Genomic DNA, 27,581 nt, shown 5'->3' on the forward strand with positions numbered 1-27,581 from the left:
ATGGATGGATGGATGGATGGATGGATGGATGGATGGATGGATGGATGGATGGATGGATGGATGGATGGATGGATGGATGGATGGATGGATGGATGGATGGATGGACATAATTTGTCAAACCAACCAACACCCGACGCGCTATGAAACGAAAAAAATAAAACACTCGGAAAAAATGGACATGTATATACAATTTCATTGCAAATCAGTATTATGGTGATCATACTAAATATTCTTTTTTCTGTGCACATGAGGTAAATATCGCTGCCATGAAGCCTCCATACAATGACAGTTCTCTCCCCCCCTGCACTGCCGTCACGCGACCGCAGCTCAGCTTTTGCTTGTCTCATAGCTACCCGCGAAAGTGTTTTAAACTACTGTAAATTTGATAGTATGTCGTCATATGTAGTCCCGAGTCTGTTGAGAAAAGTAGTTAACTAGTTAACCTAGTTGTGTGGTGTTTTTGTCTGTTTGAGCAGCATATGATAAGCTCCACATTAACAAATATGTGACAAAGTCATTTCCTTTCATTTTTTGACTCGTTCAACGCAAGCCGGAGGACCGAGTAAGTGAACGAGAAGTGACATAACTCAGTCTTGCCCCCTGCGTGCACGCTGGCTGCTTATTGGCCACACGTGGAAGTGAGTGACAGACGCCCTGATTCTGTTTCCGCTCCCTTCCCTGCCCGCGATGAGGCTGTCGTCTGATTGGTCGTGTGCGATGTCAGAAGACGCTGCCGCTTGCTTAACGCCCTCCCACGCAGCTAACAAGCCCCAACTTCATAGAACGAATCAGTGCAGAAGGTGATTAGTTGGGTCTCGTTCACCCATACAATACGTTCAAAAAGAACGAATCGTTCACGACCTATACAACACTAATTTATTGTAACGCTTCATGTATGACAAGTAAATATATTTTCAATTGAGTATATTAAAGCCTACACTGTTGCGCAACAAGGAATTGATTACACATCATGGCGAGAAATAAAAAGGAGAATGGATGTTGAACAGCTGCTGCTAGAAAGTGAATTTGGAGAGACACAAGAGTAAAACGAATATTCTTCTCTCCTCTCTGCCTTCTTTTCTATAAGAGGAACGTGAGGAGATAAGACTAAAAGGACTGTCACTCAGGGGAACAAACCTTCCAGTGTCCCCTCTTGCTCCCGCTCTCTCCAATTTCCTCAGATTCCTGCTGAGATAGAAGCGCTGCTCACAGCAGCCGCTTGCTGACATCATCCGCTACATAGTAAGGGTCCACTGCCCCTCCCATTAAAGCTCACAGCCAATACATTACACACGTCATTTTCAGTGTTTGCAGCCAGACTGATGTATGGCTCCATTACAGAGGACATTTAGCAACAATTTCCTTTTAAATAGCATTTAAATCTATTCATATACCTAAGGACAAATGGGAGTGGTTGATCAACCTATCATGCATGTTTTGGGTATGTGAAAAGAAACAGGAGTACCCAGAGAAAACCCACACATACATAAGGGGAACAGCCTAGATTTGAATCACAACCAGTGTTGCTTTTTTTAATGAGAATTGTTTTTGTGTGTGTGTGTGTGTGTGTGTGTGGTGGTGGTGGGGGGGGCTATTTTTCCATTTAAATTTTTCACATTTCTTATTTTAGTTGGCAGTCATGACATTTAACCCTTTCAGGGTCAGTGGTTATCAACATTTTTTTTTAAACAAAACTGAAATATTATTATTATTGCATATATATATATTAGTTATTATTTTAATACCATTTTGTAATATAAACACATTTGTAAATTAATACAATGTTAATAAAAACGAATGATATAAAAAAAAATAAAAAAAAATAAAATAAAAAAACAGGAATACACACTGGTTACGGCCCGAACTCACACTGTAAAGTTGATTTTTTTTTTTCTCATTCATTCCCTTCCACTGACGGCAATTGACATCCAATTCATTTAAAATAGGAGGACTAGCCGTGAATGCATATTTTTGTCCCACTCACAGCGTTAAACGTCCAAACGTCCTTTTTGACTGGGAGATGGCAGAATGGACGTTCGTCCATTCCTCCCTCCCAGTCAAAACAGATTGGAAATCAAACGCCATCAATGGCAGTGGATGAGTTAAAGAGTGGTAGGGTAAAGGTGAGGTTATTGCTCACTCATTGTTGTCTGATGTTCTTAACTGCACAAAGACTGAAGCTTATGAGTTCTTATGTACTTTTAATGCTGATGCACAAATGGAGCACCAATTAATTTTACTCTCTATTTTTTTTCCCTCTCGCTAATTAATTCACTTTATTTTGGAGATTGCATTTACAACACAAAATGATTACTAAAGCACATCACAAATGATGCAAAAATAATGAATGGCAAACAGTTTCTAATAGGGTTTGTTTTATTTGTGTGACTTTTCCATTTAATCTGATATAATTGAGGGTTTAAGCCCTGCCACTGTTACAAGAAATTTATGCCAAAAAGAAAATTACTGCATGATTAATCATTGACCCCACTGAAACAGAAAGAGAAAAGATAAGAACATGATTGCTTTATAACATGATTTTTTTTTTTCATCTTTAGCTGGTTTAAAATGGCATTACTAGATCTGCACAGAAACAAAATCTATTATTTGCAAATCAGAATTGAAAATCCGTACCATTTTTTTTACCAGGAGTGAGAATTGAGTGCATCTCAGCAAACTAGGAATAAACTTTTTTTCCCCAGCGGTTGCATCTATATCATTTTGCATCATTTACCGGCAATTAAAGAATTTTTCACTCATATAAAATAAAAGTCAGCGTGTCCTGCTCCAAGGACAAAGAGTCTTGTTTAATGTTCAGATGACCATCGGTGCTCACAACTGAACCATCTTCTTGTGGGGGTCAAATATATAGCGTTTGAAATCCAAGTGAATGTAAACATGATGAGCGTCCACTTTGGGCTCCTCTTCATTTGAGGTTCCTTCGTCTTTGCTGCCTCCCTTCCCCTTTTTCTTGGAAGTAGTTGAGGACAGCAACTGCTTGGTTTCTGGCCGAAGACCCTCTGAAGAGAAGATCCGCACACACATTTAAAATAAATAAATAAATAAATAAATAAATAAATAAATAAAACGATTGAGCTTCATGCCATGAGGATCTCTAAAGGACAGAGGCTCCAGCCTACTGTATAACCTACGGTCATTGGACACTATCAGACAAACCTGAAAAATCTAGAGCGATCCATTACCAGCCAATGCATTTGGTATCTAGCCCTGAGTCCTAACATTATTTTCCTCTTATTACCTTTACATTTTTAAAGTTTCATCCTTCTATTTAAAAAAAAACAACCTTATTTCAAAATAGGAGTCCTGAAAAAGCAGTATTTTTTCAAAAGGATTCGGTAAACTTTTTTTTCCCCAGTAGTACCTTGAGATACTTCGTCTTACAAAAAAATTATTCCGCATAAGAAAGATACGCACTGTAATAGATAGTTCCCACGCGCAGAAAATTTGAAAAGTCATGCCTTAAGATCCTGCTGCCCTATTTGTCAGAAGCTTTCCCATCATTCATGCTCAATACCATGATCCTTTTCTCCTATTGGCCTGAAAGTGACCGGAAAATAGGAGAAGGAATAATCTGATGAAAATTAGAAAATGAAAAAAGTAAATGTGTTAAGTAAGTGTTTAGTAAAGTGTTCATGTTTCCTGTCATTTTCTGCCGTTCGCCATCCTCCTCTGCCGCCACTTTTGCTTTCAGACATCGCGTCACTAAAAAGATAAGGTTCTACATTTCTAGGTTCTACGAGGGATTTTTTTTTTTTTTTTGCACAATGTACAGGTGGTCCCGCGGTTACGAACAAGTTCTGTTCCTACGCTGGCGACGTATCCCCGAATTTCCACTTAAATCGGAATTAACCCTTTAAGTACCTTTAGATCTCAAGATAGCTATCCAAAATGTCCAAAAGTATTGTATTTTGTTTAATGATGGAGGATACATTGCCCTCTAGTGGCAGCGCTGTGTCTGGCTGGACTGTTGCCTTGTATGACTGAGAAGCAGACTCAGACGTCTGACATGGATAAAGGATAGCTGCGCTTTGGTTTGGCCCACATAAGGCTGTATGTTTTTTCAGCTAATACAGTATATGTTTGTGTATGCATTTGTAAATAATTTTACAGCTACAGTTTGAGGAGTTACGTGTGAGCGACTTTCTCTGAGAATAGTAAATAGGTTAGCATCCGAAGCATTTAGCTAGCTGACTTTTGTTAGGCTAAATAGGCTAATTTGATCTACGTACTATATTTGCATATTGATTAAACTAGATGGACGTTTGAACGCCAATTGTTTTATGTTAAGTGTTTTATTGTTAAATTGCATGTCATTTTGAACATAAGTGTACGTGTGTGTTACAGCTTTACAAATTTTCCAAAGTGAAGGAAGCAAAAAGTTTCAAAAAAAGCACAATTGCCTTGTTTGCTGTCTGTAAAGCTGAACTACTTTACATTTAGTGAGGACAGAAAACGTCATATTAATAAAGTAAAAAATAAGATACCGTGAGGTACAATAAGGTACTGTTTATGCGACTTAAAAAAACCAACAACAAAAAAAGTACTGGAGACAAAATGGCAGCTGAGATTCGGGCGTCATAAAGGCAAAATTGCGAGTAGGTCTTAACCCGGGGAGTCCCTGTACTTCATTACAGGTATTAACAGTTAGGTTAGTTTTATTGAATGATTCAAATTTATTTATACGAAGAAAAAAAAAATGAAACGAAAGTCACTCCGGAACGAATTAATTTAGGATCTTGAGGTACCACTATCCTTTTATGAAGGACTGAAGAAATCTGATATTCAGTGTTGGGTGGGTTGAAATCAGATAATTTGGAGAAATATAAGTTAAATAGTATCTCTATATAGTGATTGTTTATAAAATATCTGTTGTATAATTTGGTAATCGATTAGCTGCTGTTTAATGAATCAACAGTTTTGCCTCCAATCAAGTCATAATTATACAAACCGAAACCATTTTTTAAAAAAGTTACGATAACATATAAAACAGTTCAAAATTAATCTATCAACAAAAAGAAAGACATTTGAATAAAATATATCAGTCACAAGAGACACTATTATAACATGTATTTATGTGGCCAGATCCCATGTTTTGCATGACTCGCTATGACCAGCCAATCAGAGCAAAGAAAAATGCTGAAATTGTTACAGCCAACAGGCCAACGAGAATTTGAAATGTTACTGGTTAAAGAAACTTCACCATAACAAACAAAATTCAAGATTCATTGGCCAGCAATTTTGACCATATTGACATGGTAGCACCATTTAAAACTGACTGGCAAAGAACTGATTGGGCAAAATATCCAACATCTACATACTCATTAGTTTTAACAAATGCTCGGCCAAAAAGTCACTACTGATTAGCCCAAATTGACAAGCGCTGTATCAAATCGGCTACAACCACAAATCATTATTATTTATTTTTTGAACAACTCGAACTGAACTGGGCAGTTTGCATTTTTTTTTTTTTTTCCTAAGTTTAAGAAATTCCCTGAAACTCATCCTTGCTTTCACATGCCCAAAGCCTTCATTCATCAGATTTAACATCTAAAATAGGATACAAAAACAGGATTCTGTTCCTCAACAAGACGTCTGGACCATCCCAACATTTATGCTAATACTGTGTGGCCATCTGCTATGTGCCTTGACCTTAATTCACTGAGAACTATGAGTGACTCTGTCATGCTTCTCATGCTGAGTCACATTTCTGCTCCTCTGTGTTTCTATTTGTGCCCTTGCTTCAAATTGTCTGCTAATTTCACCCGCGATTGAGGATACGGAAGGTCAGAAATGTTCTGGTTTCAATGCTGAACATGTTGTCTGTCTGGCCTAATGTATAATGGCGCCAGCATTCTTGTTGTTATCGTTATGCCAATGTAAGGGTTGTTATGCCAGTGCCAGCACAGAGGAGATATCTGTGTGAGTTGTGGCTACACCAGCGTGAACAGACTTGAATGAACTCGTGCTCACATGCAGACGCGTACTGTGGAGTTCTTTTCTCTGTCAATTAAAAGCAATCGTTTGTGCTCGATGGCCAGTTATGAATTTGAAAACCAACATTAGGGTCAGGTCATTCCTAGATTTGGTTTAAAAAATTCTAACGTGATTAATAAACAGTGTTGTGCTTTCTACTTCACTGCATTTCTACATAATACATGTTTCCTACCACAAGTTTCATCAAGTAAAATTTAAGACATTTTAAGAGCACCTCGAACATAATTTAATACCAATATGGGAGCACATTTCACAGTAAAATTCCCAAAGAATCAATAACTCTTAAATTGTCCGAAATATTTTTTTGAAGCATCTTCATGCAGTGCAGCACAACCTAAATTTAATAAATATGAGAACTATCAGATTAAATTAAATGCCGTTTGAGAACACTTTATCAAGATAAGTAAATTTACGACCCTGCGGGAACCCAGATAATACAGTATTTCTAAGAATTTCGTTTTCAAAGCTCAGTTTTACTTGACATGTCAATGTCAGAGCCGGCAAATAGTCTGGCTTGCGCGCTTTTTTAAAACACTGGGCTCAATGAGTAGCCTCATGTTTCCCCTTGTTCACTGAGGTAATGAAAGTCCAAGTTGGCATTGGCCTATAAGCAGAGGGCACTGGGTGAGCAGACAGCACCAGCTCCTCTAAACTGTGATTTTTTTGAAAGTTGGACATTGAATTATTGTTACTGGAGATCCTTTTGATGACGTTATTTAAAACACCATAAACATATCTGTTTTCTGTAAATTGTGAAAAAAATAACGGCGCGAATAACGGTGTCTATGAAATGAGATAATTACATTTACTGGTTTAAAAAAAATAGGAAGAGAAAAGTAAGCTGCTTATGTACAATATTTGGGAAAGGAATGGTTTGTTCAAGTGGATGACGCACACAAGAACTAAATGGCGTTTATTAGTGTAATGGTTATTTTTCGAGAAAACAGTAAATGGCACTATCACATCGTGCTTACGCAGTAATATAATAAAGCGGAAACACATTTAACAGAATAAATGCAGGCTGGTCAAACAGCATCCTTGGTCAGCTTCATTCTACGATTAGCGAGCCTTTTTCCAAGATTTATACCATTAAAGTTTTGTGAGAATGCACACATCAGGATGACGTCAAAATATACTCTCTTTCTGTGGTTTCTAAAGTGACCTCAACAAACTTCACTGTGTCTGCACTATACACAAGCTACGTACGAGTTCCATCCGGAACTGATCTACATTTTGTATTAGTCAGTCATATTCAATTTGACATAGAAAATCCCATTTGACATATCGAATCTCATTAGTTCAGGTTGTAATTGATGGATTTTACTGCATTTTGCAGAACAAATAATCCTCCGTTATGGAAGCTGTTTACTTATTCCTTTCACAGGTGGAAAAGGTTTAAGTACTGGCTTAGGCCTGCATTCTCCGATCTCAATCACAATTAGGCTTTAACACGCAAATAACAATGCAGAGCTTACAGCTTACCCAACTATTAATGCCTTTTCTGACATCAATGAGATGCTAACAGAATAATTTAAACTTTCACATGAAATACCTCATTCAGTGCAAGGGCAGTGATGGAGCATACCTGTATATGATTGAAGTTAACAGTAGTTTTCTAACAACCCACTTGAGGAGAAAATGGCAGGGACCTCAGATTCAACTTTTGTCGCGTATGTGTTGAGTATGTGCTTTGGTAATTAGCAAAAGTATGCGTCATAAATCTGACCGACGTAACTGTATAAAAGTTGGACATACAGTACAGATGTAGATCACCTAATAGTTACATGTGAGGAGGAAGTAAAATTAGGTGACTACATCATGTATGGAGTGTATTTTCTTCTAAATTAATTAATATTTTGGTATTTATGCCATTTCCTAATGTAGTTTTTGCTACTTTATTTTTTTAACCTGTCCTGCTCAGTTGCTACGACACTGAGAATAGGAATCTGAGTGTCCTTATGGTCTGAAAAGTTTTAATGTATCACCTGGGGGTTTTATATACTCCTATGGTAGTTGTTAATTTTGTTATACAGTGGTACCTTGACATACGATCGCATCGACATCCGACATAAAATTTGACTTGTCATTTGTCTCGACATATGACGGCGTGGTCCAAACACAACGATTTATACATCGCAATTTCACTGTTTTCCAACAAGACGGACGCACGGCGGATTTTCTTGTGAAATCCACATGGGTCTCAAGGAGGTTAGGCAGGTGGTGAAAAAGGAAAAAGGTGAAACTGAGCTTTTAAATTAAAGACGGAAAAGATAGAAAAATATGAGCGTGGTGTGCGCGTCAGTGAACTGGCTCGACAATACGACCGAAATATGTCTAACGATCTCGACAGTCCTCCACCAACCTCCTTTCACCAGTCTTTATAAGTTAAAGTGCATGTGACACGAAAAAGCATGTTTATTTCGTAATACACGCGGTATTTTATGCTCCTGAATGATATGGACCGCTTGGATGTGTGTGGAAGCGATCGCTATATTTATTTAGTTTTTTGAATCCCGCGCCATGAAAATGAGTGACTTCCGGCTTCGGTCTTGCATTGAGGAGGAGGGCGCTGTGACGTGTACGGTAGAAGGCTTCACTATACAGCATACTGTTGTGTATGAGGACGAAGGATTCAGCTGATTTTGCGCATTAATACATTTATTTTTCGCATCACGCCAGCCAAACGGCTGCAGAAAAATCATTCTGTATCAGGAAGAGGCGTATGCGCCTTTTTGGAGTTTCAAAAGGTTCCCATTCACAGTGGATATTGGCCAAAACAAGCCCGACGACTTCTGTGGGACCACTGGACTTACGAGGAAGTGAGTAAACATCTTGTTTAGTATTATGTCAAATATTAATACAGCTATTACAAAGTAAACACTACAAACTTTCTTTAAATAAAGGACGACTTACGTTTGATCATTGATAGGCATGTAAAAAGCTCTCCTCACGCACATTAGCAGCACGTTAGCTGCACAACAACTGCAGCCACCCTTCTCCTGGATCGAACTGTAAATTGCTCTCCGCCGGGCGGTTTGCCTATCCGCAAAGACAATCGACAACGCAGTAGTCATGTCAAATAATCCAGGCTAGTTATGTGTGATTTTCCGCTTCGAAGACTTTGAAACATCACTCGGTTCGGGTTAGCATGTCAGCTAGCTGTCACGCCTTTTGGTTTGTTACATTCTCCGAAGCCGGGGAAGGGAAATGACATATGTCCGATTTAGGTGTCATAAAATATCGTTCAGGAGGTGCGACAGTAAAGGTGAAGTCGACAGTTTTGACCATTATGGAGTAATTTTGCCATGTCGTCCTGAATAAGTGCATTTTTATTATTTCATATTGTATTTAGCACAAGACTTATTTGTCATGACCATGCCATTTATTTAGCAATTGGGGAAAATACTTGGATAAAAAGAATATTCTGTAAAAATATTGAAGAGACAGAAACAATGACATTTTGCAGCTCTCTTCGTCGCGTTTTCCTTGTTGTGAATAGTTCCCCCTCGACGGGCTGACTGGTTCTTCTCAAGCCATTTATATAGCTATTGGGGAAAAATACTTGGATAAAAAGAATATCCTGTAAAAATATTGGAGTAGAGAGACTGAAACAATGACATTTTGTGGCTCTCTTCGTCGCGTTTTCCTCGTTCTGAATAATTCCCCCTCAATGGGCTGAATAGTAAAACCGATGAGCCCAGTCTACCTCTGACGTCATCCACCTGTTGGGGACGCTAAAGCCCTATAATGGTAGGCGTGGCTAACCAGCAGATTAAAAGACTAATTTCTCATCATCTGCGCTTTGCTGTATTGTTGTATATAGTCGAATTGTCTCAAAATATGATTCTAATTCACATAATAATGCCATTTAAGACTTTTTTTCCCATGTCGTATGCTCTTTAAGGTGAAAATTATTATTGTTGTAATATCAGCAAGGAAGATGCCAGCTTCGTCAGGTTTTTAGTCACTTATTTAAGAACTTGTGCAACATACAAAGGTGGGTAGTAACCCGTTACATGTACTCCGTTACATTTACTTGTGTAACTTTTTGAGAAAACTGTACTTCTAAGAGTAGTTTTAGTAAGCCATACTTTTTACTTTTACTTGAGTAGATTTGTGAAGAAAAAATGCTACTCTTACTCCGCCACTTTGGGCTACACAAGAGTTGTTACATTTTTCCTCTTTATTCTACATATTATATTTTTTTGTTGTTTTTGCTAGCGATGGTATTGCCAAGAGTTGCACTACTAATTTTACCAATGATCACGCAAGCCTGTTCAATCACGCGTATTATCTGACCAAAGCACACGGTCCCAGTTGAAGCCTGGGACCGTGTGTATTTTTGTGTGAGACCAAGATTGAGCTTTTTGGCAACAAACACTCTAAGTGGGTCTGGTGTGCCACGAAAGATGCACATGCTGAAAAGCACCTCATACCCACTGTGAAGTATGGGGGTGGGTCAGTGATGCTGTGGGGCTGTTTCGCTTCCAAAGGCCCTGGGAACCTTGCAAGGGTACATGGTATCATGAATGCTTTGAAATACCAGGACATTTTAAATCAAAATCTGTTGCCCACCTCTGGCAACATAACACTGATAATGTCCGCCGTAGCAGACGCCAACAACAGAACATGAAAAGTGAAAGTAAAACCTCTAATGCACCATTCCCACTCTGTCGTCAGTCACACGGTTCATTCGGGAACAGCATGCAAAACACAACTACCACATTAGAACCAGATGTGTAACGTAACAAATATCTTATATATACATATATATATATATATATATATACATATATATATATATTTTTTTTTTTCTTAAATAAGATCTAAAGGTTTTTGGAGTGAAAGCAGTGAATTAGTCTTTTTTTACTCTAGTTACATCTGAGATGCAATTGTTGGCTGTTTTCAACAATATACATCGAAAATAAAGACATTGATTGACTGAAAATGGTTCAAGATTAGATGAAATGTCTTGTTTTCTCCTGTATATTTATAATTGCTCTTCACCTAAAAATATATTTGTTTTATCCGATTACTCGATTAATCGATAGAATTTTCAGTCGATTACTCGATTACTAAAATATTCGATAGCAGCAGCCCTAATCATTATTCTGAATTTTATGTATAATTTATTTGATTTTTAATTGTACCAGCAGTATTAAGGATATAGCATAGGTGTTTGGGCTGTGGAACGAATTAATTGAACTATAATGTATTCTTATGGGAAAATCCCACTCGACATACGACTATTTCGACTTACAAACCAGGTCCTGGAACGAATTTAATTCATATGTAGAGGTATCACTGTATATACAGTATGTGTTATATTTATTAGGAGAGCATTTCAGCTGCTTTATAGAATGAAATCACTGCTTGTTTGTTGGAGGTGTCACAAAAGCAAAATCAAAAATAAAAAAATCGCAACAAAATCACTGTTCTGCTTTATATGATTTGTTTCACAAAAAACTAATTTTCTCAATTTTGAGGAGTAGGGCCAACCTTTCTACTACTGTTCTACTGCTGATGTCTAAGAATTGAAAAATGTAGACTGATTTTTTTTTTTTTTTTTTTTTAATTTGCTAGATTTGGTGTATTGTATATGCATACGATACAATGTAGTAGTCTAATATAATAATTGAATACAATATTGAAAAGCCGTAAAAATCCTCTTAAGCGGTTGCCGTTTTAAGGGTTACCCATTTTAAAAATGGATGGTACTGACTGAGTTTGCGGCACATTTTCCCCAAGACTGTGTATTCGTGTGTGTTTCAGTAAGAGGATGTAGGTGAGGCTCTCTTTTTGATATGTTTTTGTTTTCTCTCCCCTCCCAGTGTGGAGCAGTGGGTTTGGAGCAACAGAAAGTAAAATAAATACAGAACAGATTTCCCCCGGAACACAGGCCATCCCCAGAGGAATCCTGGGAATGTGACTGGAGATGTCAGCCCTACCACTCTTACCACATCCTGAAAATAATCTGCCGGGCCCCCCCAAAAAGTGTTTGGTGCGTTTACAAAAGAAGAAGACAACTTTTGTCCAACTAAGCAAACTAGCTAAGCCATATTTGGTCCTTACCTTGTACTCGAATTTTGAACTTCCCGCTTTGTCCAAACCCGCCCTCGATGATGCCGGTTTCACCTGTTGACAGAGTGACCTTCAGCCCCACAAAGATCTGCAAGTTGGTTTCCTTCTTGAACAGGTTTCGACCAATCACAGTGTAGTCGTCCGTCACCTGCGTGTGACGCAAGGAGGAAGAACGTGAAGAGCTGAAATGGAGGGTGGGGTGTGTTTGGAAGCGCTTGATGAATGGTGCACAAACTAATCTTATTACAGCGGGGAAAATGGCAGCCATGATGGCAAGCTGAGGACAGCTCACCCTGTGTCATGCGCCCTCATCAAGCCCACTACCGGTGCATTCTTGTAGTTTTGCCGCCTGGCTGTCTCTGATTCCTCGTTCCTGCACATTTTATGCTATTTGTTTGTGTTCCTTGCTTATCATCCATCACTAATCTGATAACAGGAGGGCACCGCTCTGTCTCTGAGCCTTCTCCAGCACAACCACTAGCTCGTCTTTTCTCCTGCCATACCCTCATTCACTCTTGAACGTTTGAACCGCAAGCGTGACTGATGCGCTGATAAAAAGAAACATACAGTGGCTATAGATGTCCGACAGACCGTATGAATAGTCATATCTCAACAATGACAGCAACGTGTCCAGCACAATAAAAATGAACTAAAGTTTGCAGGCTGGCAAAGGGCACATGACCACCAGTCTGACCTCCCGCATGCATCGTTTCACTTGAGAGTTGAGGAGTGAAGCAGTCAACACCTTGAGGTGCAAACACAAGGAGACTCCTTTGCACACTTGACCCATGACCTGAATTTCACCCCAACACGAGGGGTCGACACGCAAATGGAAATCAACTACATGTGCGGCTTCTTTCTAATTATGTGTGAACTATGGAACATATTTGGACTAACTATATAAAAGAGTATTACAGTATAATTTAACAATCTTACTGTTCACTTCAGTTTTGTTTTTCTGCCAATTCCTAAACCATCCATGATAGGTTTATAGAATACTTTTTAACTATTTATAGTAGGCCTGAACGATATTGGAAAAAACTATTGTTGCAATTTTTGGGGGGTTTGCGATATATTGCAATATTATATTGCGATATTAAAAAAAATGTATATATATTTTTTTAAAGAAATTTTCACCAGATGACTTGAATAGCTTGGAAAGACTGGATGACTCACCATCACCACAGTGTACAGTGACCCCTCGTTGTTCGTGGTTAATGGGGACCACAATCCGCCGCGATAAGTGAAAAACCGCGAAGTAGCGCACCCCCCAATTTGTTTTTTTTTTTGTGTGTGTGTGTTTTTTGTGCTCAATGTATTATTCAGCTTTAGCATTGGAAATAGATACATATAAGACATGTGTTTTTTCTCACTTTTCCCCCGAAAGTGATTTAAAAAAGGTATATAAATAAATGGTTTTTTAGCACTTCAAATGTCATAATTATGATCAGTTTTAAACATAACTGTCCAACCAAATCATTTTTTAACAAGAATAAAGTACTGTAGTAGATAAATGCTTGGCTTTATTAAATGCTTCTGTTTATCTACCTTAGCTGTGACGTTGGAGTGACATGTAGAAATTTCAAACTCCTCATGATCACTTCTGGCATTTAGGGGCAGTTTACATAGTGACTCTCTGAGAATACGAAACAATTTCAAATTTGCATTTGCGTCTCCATTTGAACAATGTCGAAATTCAGCATGAAAACGATGTAGTATTCATGCCAAGCCCTAGGGGGCAGTGCAGATTTACCGGGCGACATAGAATGATGCACTTTGACCCCACCAAGCTTCCTCAGCCCGGAAAAAAATATGCCCGCCCATTCGAAGCGATGTCATTTTTCTTTTGTTCAAAAAGGCACAAAAATTGAAACGTTCAACATATTTAATTTAAAAATATTATTAAAACAGTAAATTAAAGCTGACATTCCGCCATATTTGCTGTTTTTAATGTTTAGTAGCAGCTCTGCGCACGCCCAATGTCACGTGTCCAAGTGCTGACGTCAACAGCGCGGTCTCGCGCGGCAGGAGCCTTTGATATGCATGCCGAGGAAGGCCCCCTCAACCCCCCGCAATCGGATTCTTTCACTTTGGAGGCAGGATTCAGAATTTTTCGTTTTCGCCTTCCGTCTTCGCCGGCACCATATGCACGCGAGGCAAGCCCGCATTCAGTCATTGCGTCTTTGTGTCGCAGAATCGCCATGTAAACTGCCCCTTATATGTCTCCAACATCTCCACACACACACGCATTCATTCCAGCGCGGCTTCCTTGCAGAAACTGTTTAACAAGTAAAACGATGATTGACAGATGCCCGTATGAAGTCTTTGGCCAGATCAAAGCCATCGTTAACTTTAATAAGCAAGTGCCGCAGTGACTGAAAGGAACAAAGGGTTGGGAAAGGGAGGGTGTGAGGCTGTGCGCAGAGCAGAAAGCAAGGTGTATGTGGATTAAAAAAAATAAAAACTATCGCACGTGCTTGCGATGGGACTATCGCGGACCCGCACATCGCGATGGCAATGTTTAAACGATATATCGTTCAGGCTTAATTTATAGATGTAACGTGGGGATGAATGGCTGTTTGTCTATACATGCTAGAGATGCCGATCGATCGGGTCCGGTCACGTCATTTTCAAAGTATCGGAATTGGCAAAAAAATATCGGCCATGCCTTTTTTTAATATATATTTATATATTTTAATTCAATCGTTTTCTAATTGTATTTAACGTTACAGACATAATATGTTACACTCATCCGAAGTCTTTAGTTATGGCTTAAGGTAGGGTTATCAAAAATATCCCGATATCAGCGGCAATTAATTTATTAAAAAATGTGTCACGTTAAATTATTTAATGCAGTTAATGTATGCGCTGCACAACCCTCTCACTCATTGTCGCGCTCAATCTGTAATGGCGCTGTTTTACCTCTATAGAGAGATACTAGGCAGCGCAAACTGAGTGGTAGAGTGAAATTTGGCAGCCTTTGGAGCCTTTTTTTAATTGGCTAAAGCCTTACAAACCCTTACCCTATGATTAGACATATAATGGGAAGCAATGTGGGGAAGCAAGGTAGCAATTGATCTTTTTCCTTATCACCTTAAGTTATTTCTCAACGCAGAGAAGACATAGCAATTGGTAGCACGACGCACAGTCATGGTTTCACTTCCCATGGTTCCACTTCCCATCATGCATTTGGGATGGCCACAGTATCATTTACTGACAGCTCAACAAATACACTAGATGGCAATATTTAGTCACAATACACAAAGTCACAAGTCTTTCTATCCATGGATCCCTCTCACAGAAAGAATGTTAATAATGTAAATGCCATCTTGAGGATTTATTGTCATAATAAACAAATACAGTACTTATGTACTGTATGTTGAATGTATATATTCGTCCGAGTTTTATTCATTTTTTTCTTAATGCATTGCCAAAATGTATATGATCGGGAAAAATTATCGGGAATGATTGGAATTGAATCGGGAGCAAAAAAAAAAGCAATCGGATCGGGAAATATCGGGATCGGCAGATACTCAAACTAAAACGATCGGGATCGGATCGGGAGCAAAAAAACATGATCGGAACAATCCTAATACATGCCTATGATTGGCTGACATTAACAACCAGTCCAGGGTGTACCCCACCTCAGCTGGAACAGGGCAAAACTTACTCAAATAAGGAAAAGTCTTACTTTAAAAAGACAACAACAAAAAAACTAATGGACTCAATGGATGTATGTACAGATGGGAGATGATGAATCGCACAAATAATTCAATGACATCAATTGTTTAAAAAAAAAATGAGGATGCTAGTCAAACAAAATATGCACTAAGCAGACAAATTTGAAAAGGTGTACGTAAAATTAAAAAAAAAGACTTCAACACATTACAGTTAAAACGATATGCACTAAAACTGATCATGAGCCATTGTTTTAAAAGCAACAAAAACTTTCTGTTGTAGGGTTCATTGTTTGAAAGTGATCCTATTCTGTACAGTAACCATTCCAGCATAGTTTAATTACTTTAAAGTAGGTTTAAATTTTAAACAAAGTCAGAAAAGCTGTATGCATTTTTAACAGGAATGACACATTTAACTTCAATCATTAATGAATTATGTTAATATTTTTGTAAACCAGTTGATTTTAAAATTAATAATAATACATTCCTATTAAACATTAAAACTATAATAACTATACGAAAGATTCTTCATACTGCTGGTGTATTAACCATTACGAAAAAAAAGTACCAGCTTAACAGCTAGAAGCATTTTCTTGAAGTTTGTTAGATTTGTTGTTTTAACAAAGTCACGATGACAAACTAACGAGAATGTCGAAGTGGTGCAAAGAATAAACTGTTAACAAAAGTGAAATTTAAATTCTCTCTTTGTTAGTCAGTAGACTGCTTCCTGGAGATGGTGCAATTACGTTTGTGACTCAAACTGAAAATGAATTCCAGACCAATGATACATTCTTCACCAAAGTTTATTTTTTTAAACTGCCACCTTTGATGGTTTTACCATGTACAATGATAAAGTTAAAAATATATTGTAGTCTACTTTGAAAAGTAGAGCGGGAACCGATTAACCCACAGTGTCATGTGAACACGGAGGGGTGTGGGTATTCCTGTGCTACTCAGGTGTGTCCAAACAGCGCCAGTGTCTGACAGCTAGACGGCGCGAGTGGCGTCAGGCGGCCACCCTCATGCACGTCTGTGTCAGAAGTATGCGCACCCACACGTCTCAAACACCGCTCAGCAGGACTGCTGATGCGCGCTTGTTTGTGTGTACGTGTCTGTTTATGAACACACAATGCGGGCTTTGTCGGCGAGCCATGCTTCAGTGCCACCAGCAATGAGAAACATTCAAAGCACCGGGAGCAGCAGGAGGACTGCAGGGTGAGCGAGAGGGCACAGAGGCAAAGTACAGTAATTCACCCGAATAGTTACAGTACACTATTCAAAGTCACAATTTTTCAATGGCACCTGCAAACATTTCATTGCTGAAAAATTCATCTAATTCTGCATTGTTTTCTGCTCTTTCTGACATACGATAAGATGCCACCAATGCCTTGTCTATATAAGAAAGTACTACATCATTTTGTGTCATAAAAGCATATTAAAGTGATTCTTTTTACGTTATCAAGAGTACTAAAACCCTTTTAAACATGAGTCTGACAACTAAGTAAGGAGGCTAAATGACTTTAAACTTTAACACATGCTCAGATAGGCCGGTATCAGTATCGGCCAATATCGGTATCGGATCGGAAGTGCAAAACAATATCGGTATCGGATCGGAAGTGCAAAAACCTGGATCGGGACATCCCTAATCCAAACTGTAAAAATACACTCAAGGTACATTTTTTTGACCATCTGATACTGGAAAAATAAAATTTGATAAAATCAATAAATAATAATAAATTCTAATTGATTAGCAAAATTAGCTCATGAGGACAATATGCCAAACAATTTGACCAAAAAAACAAAATGATTCGAACAAAAATGACAGTGTCATTGGACAGAGGGACTGTTTTTATTTTTGCTGCAGGTTATTTTGCATTGACCATGCTAACAGTGCTCGCTGGGTTACTGATGTAACACTGATAAAGCGGGACGATTATCGGCAATATTCAGCACTTTTTTCAACGAAAAACAATCAAGCGGCTTATCAATGTGACTGGGGTCTAATGTCTTTAAGTGACGTCTTAATTGATTTGGCTTCTTGCGGTCCGCTGCAAACATTTTTAGAAAAGTAAACAAACTTTCTTTCCTCATCTCCCACTGAATTAAAAGTCAAAGCCAAAAGTCAAACGCTACATACGCTTCGTCATATTTCCTCGTCTTAGCTCTTCATATCTCCAGAGCTCTTTGCTGTATGCTCTTGTTTGGTTCAAAAATACTGCGCACACTCTGAAAACAAGAGCGCCACTGTCACCCACTGAGTGGATGTGCCATTACATTTAATTCGTGTACGGCAAAAAAAAGTGTGTTCCCATAAGTCATATGCACCATCTCCAGCATCGTTCTGCGCCCCCCTGGGGGGGCACGCCCCACTATTTGAGAAGTACTGGTGTAGTTAGAGGAGGAGGAACCGGGGAGCCGTGTTGTCTAACCAGTTTACAGACGAGCACACCAAGCTCATATTTATTTTATCATTTCCTTCTTAATTTGAGTGGTAAACGTCACCTTTTTCACCACCTGCACTATCCTTCTTGGGACCCATGTTGATTTCTCTCACAAGCCACGCAGCCATCTTGCGGGAAAACAATGAAATTGCGATGCTGTTATAAATCATGGTATTTCGAGCATGTCGTCATATGTCGAAACATATAACGAGTCAAATTTTACATCAGATGTCGAAAGGATCGTATGTCTATACGTTCGTATGTCGAGGTACCACTGTATAGTCGTCCGCTACACTGGCAAACATATATTTGCGTATATGGGGGACAGATGCCACCAAAACTTAGTTTTGCATTATCAACGGTCTAGACCAGGGGTCCCCAAACTATTCCACAAAGAGCCGCGGTGGGTGCAGGATTTAATTCCGACCAAACAAGACGACACCTTTTCAACAGTCTGGTGTCTTACAAGTGTAATCAGTTGTTCGCAATCAAGTGCTGCTTGTTTTAGCAGAAACCTCATTGGTTAAACTGTCTGTGCCGGATCGGTTGGAACAAAAACCAGGTTTGGAGACCCAAAGTTTAGCGTCATCAAGATTTCAATCCTGAAAGTTTTAAGATTTTTGAGGTTTTAGCCCTCCCAAACCCCGTCTCAGTTTAAACGATATGGGCATCTGGCAAAGCATTTTTTGTGTTTCCCCTTGTAAATGTTGTCGTGTAAAGAGTAGTTTCATGTAGATTTTGTTGTAAATAGTTTCCCATTGGTCATACTATCGATTAAATTTAGCGACAATTTTTGACCATTTTTACAGCTACATGCTCACTCTTTCCTCGCCTGTGGAAACAGGGAGCCGTTGTAATTTTCTGCAATTTATTGAACTCCAAGAGAAACGTAAAGCACAACATTATTGAACTCCGGGAGAAACATAAGGTACAACAAGCAGAAGTTGCTATTGTCCACAGCACACTAACACGTCACCCCACCAGGCCTCATTTTTTCCAGTGTTTCCTACACATTTAGTTTTTATTGTGTTCAAATACCTTAGCAATGTGCTTAAGATGTGTGTTAATTTGTGTGGGTGAAGTACAAAAAAGTAATATCTGGTCACTCTAGGTTTTGCCTATTGTAGGAGGATCTAGTAAGTTACCCCTGTAACCCCTGTAATAAACATGGATTCACTGCATACGCAGTTATAAATGACTTTATTACTTTGCTGAAGATTGCAGGGTTCGAATAGCGGGGACTAACATTTTACACCCCCAAAACAAGATTTAAATAGATCACTCACCCTCTCCACTTGCCCCTCCTTGTGTTTGGTCTTGTAGATGAGCAGGCGATGCAGGCCGGTCTCGGCATAGGCTTTATCTTCAAACCCGTGCAGCAGACGCCCATGGAAGGCCAAGCGGCATGCATTAGCGTGAATGTCCGTGTCCAGCTTGGAGCCAATCACCAGGCAGAGTAAAGGGCACGTGACGGGCCGCTCAAACTCCAACAAGGCCCACTGCTCAGGGTCGGTTCCAGAATTGGACTCTCCCTGACCGGTGACGTAGTCTTCCTGGTAGACGTACTCCCTGTTGAAGGCGAAAGTCGTTTCCGGCGAGTGGTGCTGCGGTTGTGACGTGTCTGGCGGCAGCCCAAAAAAGGTGACCCTCGCCATGACGGTCTCGTGTCCCACCGTGATGTGAAGCTTGGCCCGCGTGCTGAGGGGGCCCTTGAAGTAGCCAATCTTCTTGACAGAGATGACGGCGGCGAAGACGGTGCGCAGGGAGCCCGGGGTGCACACGAGTCCCCGCTCCAACAACTTTGGGTCAAACTGTGTCACACACACACCCACGCGGTCTCCCTGCATGGCCCCCGACACTGGCTTCCGAAACATCTGTATTGACTTTACCTTCTTAGTCACCTGACAGGAGACATGAGAGAGAATACAACATCTTAAGTCTAAACACATTGTAATGCAATATAAATAAAATAATTCTTTCAAAGGGACATTTCAGTGTTATATTTTTTACTCGGGTTTTTTTGATAGAACACTTTAGAAAAACAACAGTAGCTGAAACAAAGTGCTTTACACAAACTAAAAAAGCTATTTAAAAAAAAAATACCAACAAGACAATAAGATTAAATAAACAAAATAACAAAATAAACTGTTTAGTTTTAAATAAAATACAAATATGGGGACATTAGGTTAAATATCATTCATAATTAGAAATAACACTTAGAAATACATGTAGCAGGTTTTTTTACTTAAATATGTATTTTCATTATGGGCTAAATATTATTCATTGTAAGAAATACACTTACAAATACATTTAGTATGTTTTTAATTAAATATGTATGATTATAATGTATTATTTGTGGATTTTTGTTATTGTGTTCGTTTAGCAAATCAACTTATATTTTAAAGTAGTTGATTTGTTTCAAATCAGAAAAATTCGGAAAATGAATAATCAAAAACATTTGCAGAAATGAGATTATAACTGCATATTCGTGTTTGACAGCTTTTTATATTCTAAACTTTCTAAACATTGTAATATTGTTTACTTACATATTTATTTGGTTTTGATCCATGTCTACCACATTTAACTTTAAACAAACACCACCATGGATCTATTTGAGCTTAAACGAAGAAGCATTTGTTAAGTTAATGAATTCAAAAAGAAAAGACAAAACATGGAATGGTATTTGGTGATATGGTAAACATCTGTCGCCACTGCGAGGTGGAAATGAGAACTACAGTCAAACGACATGGTTCACATTTGAGATTGCGCTTCAGCCTATTGTACTCTCTATACAGTAAGGCCTTTGTTTAATAATATACCGCAGTCCTGTGTCAGCACTGATTTTTTTTTTTTTTTAAATCTAATAGTTCTATTGAGACGCAGTAATGTAGTATGTAAGTAGTAGTAGTAAGTAGTCATGTAGGAAGAAGGCGGATTTGACTGAACCACTATTTCACTAGGTGAAGCCTATTGAACCTTTAGTGCTGGGATTTCCACGGTGTCATTGACGGTCAGTGACCCCTGCAGTATAGTCCCAGTCATGACAGTTCCCTGGCCCCGGATAGAAAAGCAGTGGTCCACAGCCATCAGCAGGTCGCCTCCTGGATCTCTCGAGGGCAGATAAGTCTGTTTTTTTAATAGCTGGAAAAAGAGAGAGATGATTCCTATACTACTGCACATTTTTTAAATTTGACATTAACCGGGATAGTTACGAGGAACAAGAAACAGACACCTCTCATGATGTTTTAATTTTTAAATGTAGATATGATCCAGGTTTCTTGTTAATGATGTCAATCAACGGATTTTAACAGACCAATTATAGGAAAAAACAGCTACCGTGCCTTGCAAAAGTATTCGGCCCCCTTGAACCTTGCAACCTTTCGCCACATTTCAGGCTTCAAACATAAAGATATGAAATTTAATTTTTTTGTCAAGAATCAACAACGAGTGGGACACAATCGTGAAGTGGAACAACATTTATTGGATAATTTAAACTTTTTTAACAAATAAAAAACTGAAAAGTGGGGCGTGCAATATTATTCGGCCCCTTTACTTTCAGTGCAGCAAACTCACTCCAGAAGTTCAGTGAGGATCTCTGAATGATCCAATGTTGTCCTAAATGACCGATGATGATAAATAGAATCCACCTGTGTGTAATCAAGTCTCCGTATAAATGCACCTGCTCTGTGATAGTCTCAGGGTTCTGTTTAAAGTGCAGAGAGCATTATGAAAACCAAGGAACACACCAGGCAGGTCCGAGATACTGTTGTGGAGAAGTTTAAAGCCGGATTTGGATACAAAAAGATTTCCCAAGCTTTAAACATCTAAAGGAGCACTGTGCAAGCCATCATATTGAAATGGAAGGAGCATCAGACAACTGCAAATCTACCAAGACCCGGCCGTCCTTCCAAACTTTCTTCTCAAACAAGGAGAACACTGATCAGAGATGCAGCCAAGAGGCCCATGATCACTCTGGATGAACTGCAGAGATCTACAGCTGAGGTGGGAGAGTCTGTCCATAGGACAACAATCAGTCGTACACTGCACAAATCTGGCCTTTATGGAAGAGTGGCAAGAAGAAAGCCATTTCTCAAAGATATCCATAAAAAGTCTCGTTTAAAATTTGCCACAAGCCACCTGGGAGACACATCAAACATGTGGAAGAAGGTGCTCTGGTCAGATGAAACCAAAATGGAACTTTTTGGCCACAATGCAAAACGATATGTTTGGCGTAAAAGCAACACAGCTCATCACCCTGAACACACCATCCCCACTGTCAAACATGGTGGTGGCAGCATCATGGTTTGGGCCTGCCTTTCTTCAGCAGGGACAGGGAAGATGGTTAAAATTGACGGGAAGATGGATCCAGCCAAATAACCTTCTGGAAGAAAACCTGTTGGTATCTGCACAAGACCTGAGACTGGGACGGAGATTTATCTTCCAACAGGACAATGATCCAAAACATAAAGCCAAATCTACAATGGAATGGTTAAAAAATAAACGTATCCAGGTGTTAGAATGGCCAAGTCAAAGTCCAGACCTGAATCCAATCAAGAATCTGTGGAAATAGCTGAAGACTGCTGTTCACAAACACTCTCCATCCAACCTCACTGAGCTCGAGCTGTTTTGCAAAGAAGAATGGGCAAGAATGTCAGTCTCTCGATGTGCAAAACTGATAGAAACATACCCCAAGCGACTTGCAGCTGTAATTGGAGCAAAAGGTGGCGCTACAAAGTATTAACGCAAGGGGGCCGAATAATATTGCACGCCCCACTTTTCAGTTTTTTATTTGTTAAAAAAGTTTAAATTATCCAATAAATGTTGTTCCACTTCACGATTGTGTCCCACTTGTTGTTGATTCTTGACAAAAAAATTACATTTCATATCTTTATGTTTGAAGCCTGAAATGTGGCGAAAGGTTGCAAGATTCAAGGGGGCCGAATACTTTTGCAAGGCACTGTATATTTGCGCAAAAACTCTTATAGTTGTAGCAAGGGCGTAGGTTTGGTCTCAATATTGGTAGGGACGATATAACAGCACAAACTGCATATACACTTTTTGCTGGGGACGGGACATTAATAAGACCCAACAGACTGGGTCAACGGCAGTCAGAGCTACATTTTTCTCCAACGAGAACCTAAATAATTGATAGTCTAAATGATTAATGCAAAATAAATTGGTATTGACTTATACTAACTTTGACACTGCAAATTTACATTATAACGTCTTAAGCTGATAATTTTTCTTAAATCTAGTCGAATAATTTTTCTTCATTTTGTTTTGAGTTTTAAAGGCTAGTTAACAGATTAATGTGTCAGATTCTTCCAATTACTTACGTTAATATTACCATTTGTTCTTATTAAGCCCAAAAATCCAAAAGTTGGCCATTTTTCACCAAATCAAGAAAAATGCTTTCAAATTATGTTTTGAACAATATGTATTATGGAATTAAGAACATTTCTGACAAAAAAGTTTTGTTTAAGATTAAATATAAAAGCTTTTTGCTTAAAATAAGTCTGTATTTTTTTTCAGCAAGGTATTTTTCTTATTTCAAGAAATCTGAGCAAAATTGACTTGAAGCAACGGCAAATAATTTCAATTATTTCTAGTAGATTTACACTGAAAACAAGGGAATTTAAGTTTGTCTTTTTTTTTCCAGTTTTAAGGAGATTGGTTTTTGCAGTGCATACGTATAGGTTCAGGTGATACACAGTTCGATTCAAACCTTTGTTTTCAAAAACTACTAAAGAAACATTTTGAAAACTTCCAGAATAAATGTCTGGATTGGCTAATTTAAATTGCAATATTTGAACACAAATGTGTGTATTAATATACAAAAAATACAAAATTGTTCATCATCTCTTCTTTCCAGGAAATGCAAAAAAACTAAACATTTGTCTTTATACCACTCAAAATTGTCTGTCTAAATAAATTAAATATAACAAAAAAAATGTCTTAGTCAAGGAATAACAAAAATAAATAAAAATGGAGCCTTCCTTCAGAAAAAACACTACTTGTCCACAAGCACAGCCAAACTCAACAAAAAAATGAAAGCTCCTTTGGGCTGCTTTAAGATCACATAAGCAAAATAAAAATGAAAACTGGGAACAAGGGAGTAAACCTTGGTTCACTACATTTCGTTTACTATATTTCTCAGTTTAACGTTAACATACAGGAGGACACTTCTTCTGAAGTAGCTTCCTACTCAGGTTTGCAAGTTCACACACTTTAATGTAATGGTAATGCTAAACTGTGATGCAGGTCAGACTTTCAGAAGCAAAATTAGTGGTGCCCACCATTTTCCACCTTCACAACAATGACTGTTCACATTACATACAGTGGTTGCTGGCCGAAAAAAAAAAAAAAAAAACTTCCAATATCCCTCCTCTTCGAAGCGGCATGTGGACATGTAATGTACTTCTGTACTGCAAGAGTATGCGTGGAGGGGTTCAAGTCATCAGTTTGAGGAAAAAAAACATGGACTGGCTCATTCAGCAAGTGGTAAGGGGGTAAATGTGAGTCTGAAAATAATTCACTTAATAATGGCAGGGTCAATTCTATCGTTACAACATATAGGAAGACAATCTAAATGACCCATATAACGGAACACATTATATAATGCAAAGGTTGCTTAAAAGTTGGTGGGGACAATTTGAGCATCCTGAAAAGTTGGTAGTGTTTTGTCCCTACCGTCCCTATGCAAACCTACGCCCTTGATTTATACCAGGGGTGTCCAAACTTTTTGCAAAGGGGGCCAGATTTGGTGTGGTAAAAATGTGGGGGGCCGACCTTGGCTGACGTCCTCCACGTAGAACAATATATTTAAGCAAATTTTAGCAAGTCTTCTGTGTGTCACATTTGCTTTATTAATATTTTTTTAAATTAATAATTTCAACAATCTCGCAACTAGCCTTTGTGGCGTTTGACTCGCGGTATCTTGCTGCTGTGAAATTAAACTAGCTTCAAGTTGCTTCAATTTCCCGCTGCGTATTTTCCCTGTAATCTTGTCGTACAGGTCAGCGTGTCTTGTTTGGTAATATCGCCTCACATTGAACTCTTTAAAAACAGCGACTGTCTCTTTGCAAATGAGGCAGAGACAGCTGTGGGTGTTTTAGGGAAGAAATAGTCCAATTTCCACCTATCCTTGGAGCGTCGGCTGTCGCAGTCAACTTTTTTTGTTGTTGATTGTTGCCATTTTAGAAAATTCGAAGTCAAGTGTCACACGGGGTAAGATTGCTTAGAGTGCTGCTGCCTTTTAGTGGGTAAATGAGGAGCAGCATTTAATGTGTAAGCTACTTCATATGCTGGTAGCAGTACTGCTGACCAATTAAGTCTGTGTGCGGGCCAGACACTATTGATCTTATGACAGAGGCTGGGGGCCGGATGAAATTTGACCACGGGCCGCATTTGGCCCCCGGGCCGCACTTTGGACATGTCTGATTTATACTAACTTTCACACTGCAAATTTATAACATCTTAATCTGTTAATTTTTCTTAAATCTAGTGGAATAATTTTTTCCATCTTGTGTTGGGTGATAAAGGCTGGTTGACAGAGTAATGTGTCAGATTCTTCCACTTACTTTAAGTAAATATTACTATTTGTACTTGCTAAGCCCATATATCTAAAAGTTGGTCATTTTTTACCTAAATCAAGAAAAAAAAATGGTTTCTACAGCGCTGTGTTTCTACAGATTAAATAAAGCCTGTATGTAAGACACGTTAGCTACACATCAACAGTAGTCATAATTAATAGAAATCTAGCCTTCCCTAGGGCTAACGTTACGTTAGCAAGGTACAGTAACGTTAATCTTATTTATTAGCGCTGAGAAGTCTACTGGTTTACGATGGTGGTTGTCTACTAACGCCGGCGAGTCTGTCATTTCGCATCAAGATCTATATACATGTGCTAACGCCGCCGAGTCTGTCATTTCACATCTACTAGTAGTTCTATATACATGTAATATCTGATACGCATCAGACAGATCAAGTCATCAGCCAATTAAACGTGCGTTTGAGGGAAAAAAATGGACTGGCACATTTAGCAAGTGAAAAGGGGTCAATGTAAGTCTGAACATAATTAAAGTACTGTAATTCAGTTCATAATGGTAGGGTCAGTTCTATCCTAACAACATATGGGAAGACAATCTAAATTACCAATATAACTGAAGTCATTATATAATGCAAATATGGTTGCCAAAAAGTTGGTGGGGACAATTTGAGCATCCTGAAAAGTTGGTAGTGTTATGTCCCTACTGTCCCTATGCAAACCTATGCCCTTGGGATGTAGTGAGTTTGATACCACAGTAAACTACAGTAACAATGATAAAGATATTTTTAAGTAATTTAATTAATATTTGTCTAGCCAAGTAAGGCAATTGAGAATAAATTTTATTTACATGCTAACGCAGCCGCAGACAGCTGACTAAAAAATAACAATAAAAAGTGAATGCCGCAAAACAAAAACAAAAAAAAAAACAGCTTTATAACAAAACATGCAAAATGGAAAGTTAAAAAAAAAACAGGGCATCATAGCAGGTTGTGTTTATTTCCTGCCAATTTTACTTCATGAGGGAAAAAGTGTCTAAAAAGAATAGAAGCTATCAGTGTGCAGGTTTTCACCTCGATTAACTCAGACACCCCTTGCGGTTCCTCTGTGTCGGCAGCCTCGGGGCCTCCGGGTTTGGCTGCCACTGCAATCACTGGACAGTTTTTGAATCTACAGGATACAAGTTGAAAATACACGTGTTAACTTTAAAAATGATTTCCTGACTTATTCTTCTCTCAAATGTAATGCCACTGAAGAACTACAGAATAATAGGCTGAATTTCTCATGTGCTTCCAGCAACATTTGCTCTGATGCAGACCTTGTGTTCTCCAACGTTTTGTGCAATCTTTTGGTCATTTTTTCGATCGCACTCTGCCTCTTGTCGGCCGGCAGAAGGTCAGTTTTGTTGAGCACAACCACCATGCGAGGGCAGGTCAGCTCTCCAATGAGAAGACATTCTGCTGTTTGAGTCTGAACCCCTTTTACCACGTCCACCACCAGCATCATCAGGTCGATGATTTGTGCCCCTATGAGACGCGCAAACATACAAAATCTGTGTTATGTTTATCTGCAATTAGCTGTAAGTACAAGATAGGCTTTTGTCTATTTGTTCACATATAAATGTGTGATGGTGACTGGAGAAGTCGACAACAGCAAAACAAACAGTAAAAGACAAGTAGACAAACATCGATGGGAGGGGTACAAAAGGTTGTAAAAGGGTTACAGGGTTGAAACAAGAGCTGCTGCACGCTTGCTTGTCTTTCTTTTCCTGTGCTCAACTCATTTCTATGCTTCCACTTGGCTCCATATATTTCCGGTGAT

General features: G+C 38.7%; 1 protein-coding gene across 4 annotated transcripts in view; it reads right to left on the reverse strand.

Annotated features, from left to right (window-relative positions):
• Window positions 1-1,951: 1,951 nt before the first annotated feature.
• Window positions 1,952-27,581, reverse strand: part of eefsec (eukaryotic elongation factor, selenocysteine-tRNA-specific) — a 30,634-nt gene continuing 5,004 nt past the window's right edge. For 2 of the 4 annotated variants that reach the window (XM_057845050.1, XM_057845049.1), the window contains exons 3-8: window positions 27,079-27,286; window positions 26,834-26,930; window positions 21,191-21,355; window positions 19,501-20,115; window positions 12,088-12,244; window positions 2,141-3,020 (exon numbers count right to left, since the gene is read on the reverse strand). In XM_057845050.1, coding sequence (XP_057701033.1) covers window positions 2,833-3,020; window positions 12,088-12,244; window positions 19,501-20,115; window positions 21,191-21,355; window positions 26,834-26,930; window positions 27,079-27,286 — 1,430 coding nt within the window. In that variant the 3' untranslated portion in view covers window positions 2,141-2,832. Of the gene's footprint in view, window positions 3,021-12,087; window positions 12,245-19,500; window positions 20,116-21,190; window positions 21,356-26,833; window positions 26,931-27,078; window positions 27,287-27,581 lie in introns of all 4 variants that reach the window. The other 2 variants (XM_057845053.1, XM_057845054.1) reach the window with 2 other exon arrangements.

The sequence above is a fragment of the Corythoichthys intestinalis genome, chromosome 9, assembly GCF_030265065.1.
Source record: "Corythoichthys intestinalis isolate RoL2023-P3 chromosome 9, ASM3026506v1, whole genome shotgun sequence".
In the NCBI taxonomy this organism is placed as follows: domain Eukaryota; kingdom Metazoa; phylum Chordata; class Actinopteri; order Syngnathiformes; family Syngnathidae; genus Corythoichthys; species Corythoichthys intestinalis.